At 43.5% G+C, this 3186-nt stretch overlaps 1 protein-coding gene across 1 annotated transcript in view; it reads left to right on the top strand.

The window, feature by feature from the left end:
* ERP29 (endoplasmic reticulum protein 29) overlaps positions 1-2359 on the top strand; it is a 6881-nt gene extending 4522 nt beyond the window's left edge. Inside the window, exons 2-3 of the mRNA XM_005876220.2 lie at positions 343-481; positions 1565-2359. Of these exons, the coding sequence (XP_005876282.1) occupies positions 343-481; positions 1565-2067 (642 nt within the window). The 3' untranslated portion in view covers positions 2068-2359. The remainder of the gene's footprint in view (positions 1-342; positions 482-1564) is intronic.
* Positions 2360-3186: the final 827 nt, after the last annotated feature.

The following is a 3186-nucleotide window of genomic DNA, read 5'->3' as shown; positions in this document are numbered from 1 at the left end:
CATGACGGGCATGACAGGGGCTAAAGTATTGTGTGCTAAGGGTCTCCTTGGCCTTACCAAAGGGCCACTGGAGGAGAAGGTCTTAGTACCGCTATAGCTTTGCTTTTTCTAGACAGGGTTGTATTTGTCTTTGATTTGTGTGAATACGCATCTAATGGGGTACCCAGCACATAAATTGTTAAATGAATCAATAGGTGAATGAATGAATATTAGTAATTGAGATCTTGTCTCCTTTGTGGGCTTGGTTTCCACTCTGTTTCTTAACCAGGAGTCCGTTGGGAAAGGCAATTAGCCCCAACAATTCCTGGAACCCCCTACCCACTCAATTCTATATACCTTCAGGTCATTCCCAAAAGCAAGTTCGTCTTGGTGAAGTTCGACACCCAGTACCCCTACGGTGAGAAGCAGGATGAGTTCAAGCGTCTGGCTGAAAATTCAGCCTCCAGTGATGATCTCTTGGTGGCAGAGGTGGGAATTTCAGGTATGAACAAGTCCAGGCGACTGGGAAGGGCAAAGGGGGAGGAAGCTAAGAATTATTTCCCTACTTATAGAGGGAATACCCAGCACCTTTCTGTCTGAGTCACACACTAAGTAAAAATGGGGTCATGACCTCTCAAGAAATCATGGCAAGCTTCTCTTGAGCAGATTCTGTGACCACAAAACCTCTGCTCAGCCTCATGGGTGCCTGAGGGAAGGGAAACCACCATTCTTCATCCTCCAACCTCCACTGACATTAAATTTACTATGAGAACTTGGAGCTCTTGCAGGGGACTGTGGTCAGAGGGGGTACCATGCCTCCTAAGGGACAGCATAGTCCATTCTTCCATCCTCATTTCAGCTCTTTTGCACCAAAACTATTGAGTTTTGGCTTCAGCTCAAATCCACCAGAGTTGCCACTAAACCAAGGGCAGGTGTCAACCACAGTGACAGCTTTGATAATAATAGTGGCCAACAATTAGCAGTTTACAGTCTGTAAAGATATATAGACATTGCATTTTAAAACTTCTCTTGAATCCCACTTGAAAAGCAAGACATATTTTCTACCTGTTATACTGAAGCTCCAGGCTATGGGGGAGGAAGTGGCTCATCCAGAACTCAACCTAAGTATTTATTCCCAAGTGCAGTGGGTTCTTCCCTCTCTGTTTCCTCCCAGCTGGAATACCTCAGCCCCCACTAAGCTCACACCTCCATTTTATTTTCATCGTGGCACTAATCATTTTATGTACATTTGTTTAACATCTTTCTTCTCACTCTTAGAAAAATATGAGCTCCTTGAGGTCAGAGAGCTTTATACTCTTAATCACAACTAGATCTCCAGCATTTAGAACAGTACCTGGCACATAGTGGGCATCTCAAATACTCAGAAGTACCATTTTCAGATGAGGAAAATGGAGTCCAGAGAAGTTAAATGTGGCTTGACTAATGCCACATGGCTAGGAAGTAGCAAGGAGGAATTCAAACACAACCAACATGCTTCTTCCTCTCAGCTCGGATGGGCCTCATAACAATCTTCTGCCCCGCATTCCTCATGGTCTTGCTCCTGATATCTGGTTTCTGTTCACAGATTATGGTGACAAGCTGAATATGGAGCTAAGTGAGAAATACAAGCTGGACAAAGAGAACTACCCAGTCTTCTACCTCTTCCGGGATGGGGACTTTGAGAACCCAATCCTATACAATGGGGCGGTTAAGGTTGGAGCCATCCAGCGCTGGCTAAAGGGGCAAGGGATCTACCTAGGTATGCCTGGTTGCCTGCCTACATACGACGCTCTTGCTGGAGAGTTCATCAGGGCCTCTGGCATGGAGGCCCGCCAGGCCCTCTTGAAACGAGGGCAGGACAACCTGGCAAATGTGAAGGAGACTGAGAAGAAGTGGGCCGAGCAGTACCTGAAGATCATGGGGAAGGTCTTAGACCAAGGTGAGGACTTCCCAGCATCAGAGATGACGAGGATCACCAAGCTGATTGAGAAGAACAAGATGAGCGACGGGAAGAAGGAGGAACTCCAGAAGAGCTTAAACATCTTGACCGCCTTCCAGAAGAAGGAGGCCGAGAAGGAAGAGCTGTAAAAAGGGACTCCAGGGTTTTCCAGAGTTTGGTGTGGGTGGGGAGTTTCCTGCTGGCTGTGAGACCTTTCTGAGATGTAAGAAATCTGAGCATGCCCAGACATTGATGCTGATATGACTACGCTTGGGACATCTCTATAGTTAGTCCAGGTACAGCTAGAACACTTACTCAAATGGCTTATGAATTTCCTCAGAAGGAACTGGTGCTATAAAGAATGTACTGCCCACATTCTTGAAAGGTGTAATTCTAATCCAATTAAAGTTTCCATGTTTTGGTTAAGTGGACCTTAAGCCATTCAGTTTCTTTCACAAATTATACTTTGGACTATGACCTGCTTTCCCCTTTGACTTTATTTTTTAATCCAAGTTGGTATGGATTCCACTACCAGGGTAACAGACTATCCTGGTAACACTGTAGAAGCTGGTCTGTCCCAGTTCAAAGCCTGTCTTGATTACTTGCCTCTAGTTTTCAGACTCAAGGGGACTGGTTCTGGGTGGTAAATTGTGTTGTCCACATTTTCTTGTCTTTAAAACTGAATGGCAACATTAATAAACCTCAGTGTAATTATTTTCCATACTTCATAAGGTATGTGTAGGAAATTCTTAGTTTTGCTGATAGAATCTGATAGAGGTTTTTTTCCTAGTTCAATTTTAGACAGCTAAATAATACGATTCAGTCCAATGTGGGAGTTTAAAAGGAAAAGGGGTTGTTTGCCACCGAAGTTACTTTCTCACTCTCAGTTACTCAGTATATACCAACTTTTTTTAAAAAGCAGGGGGAGCCCTGGCCAGTCACTCAGCTGGTTAGAGTGTCGTCCCAATATGCCAAGGTTGTGGATTTGATCCCTGGTCAGGGCACATATAAGAATCTACCAAAGAATGCATAAATAAGTGGAACAACAAATCTATGTATCTCTCTTTCAAATCAAAAAATTTTTCTAAAACAGGGAGGAGCATTATACTAACTTTGAAATTTGTTCTCTGGATGAGTAGTATCTGCAATGGTAAACTTCATAACATCCTCATTTTCATATTTACTGTTTGAAAATTAGCAGAATACAGCTCCTGAAATTGCACCCAAAGAAATTTAAGTTGAACAAAGTAGGCAAATAAAATTGTTCC

This window comes from Myotis brandtii, unplaced genomic scaffold, assembly GCF_000412655.1.
Source record: "Myotis brandtii unplaced genomic scaffold, ASM41265v1 scaffold482, whole genome shotgun sequence".
Taxonomy (NCBI): domain Eukaryota; kingdom Metazoa; phylum Chordata; class Mammalia; order Chiroptera; family Vespertilionidae; genus Myotis; species Myotis brandtii.
This window is presented reverse-complemented; position numbering and strand designations above follow the sequence as displayed.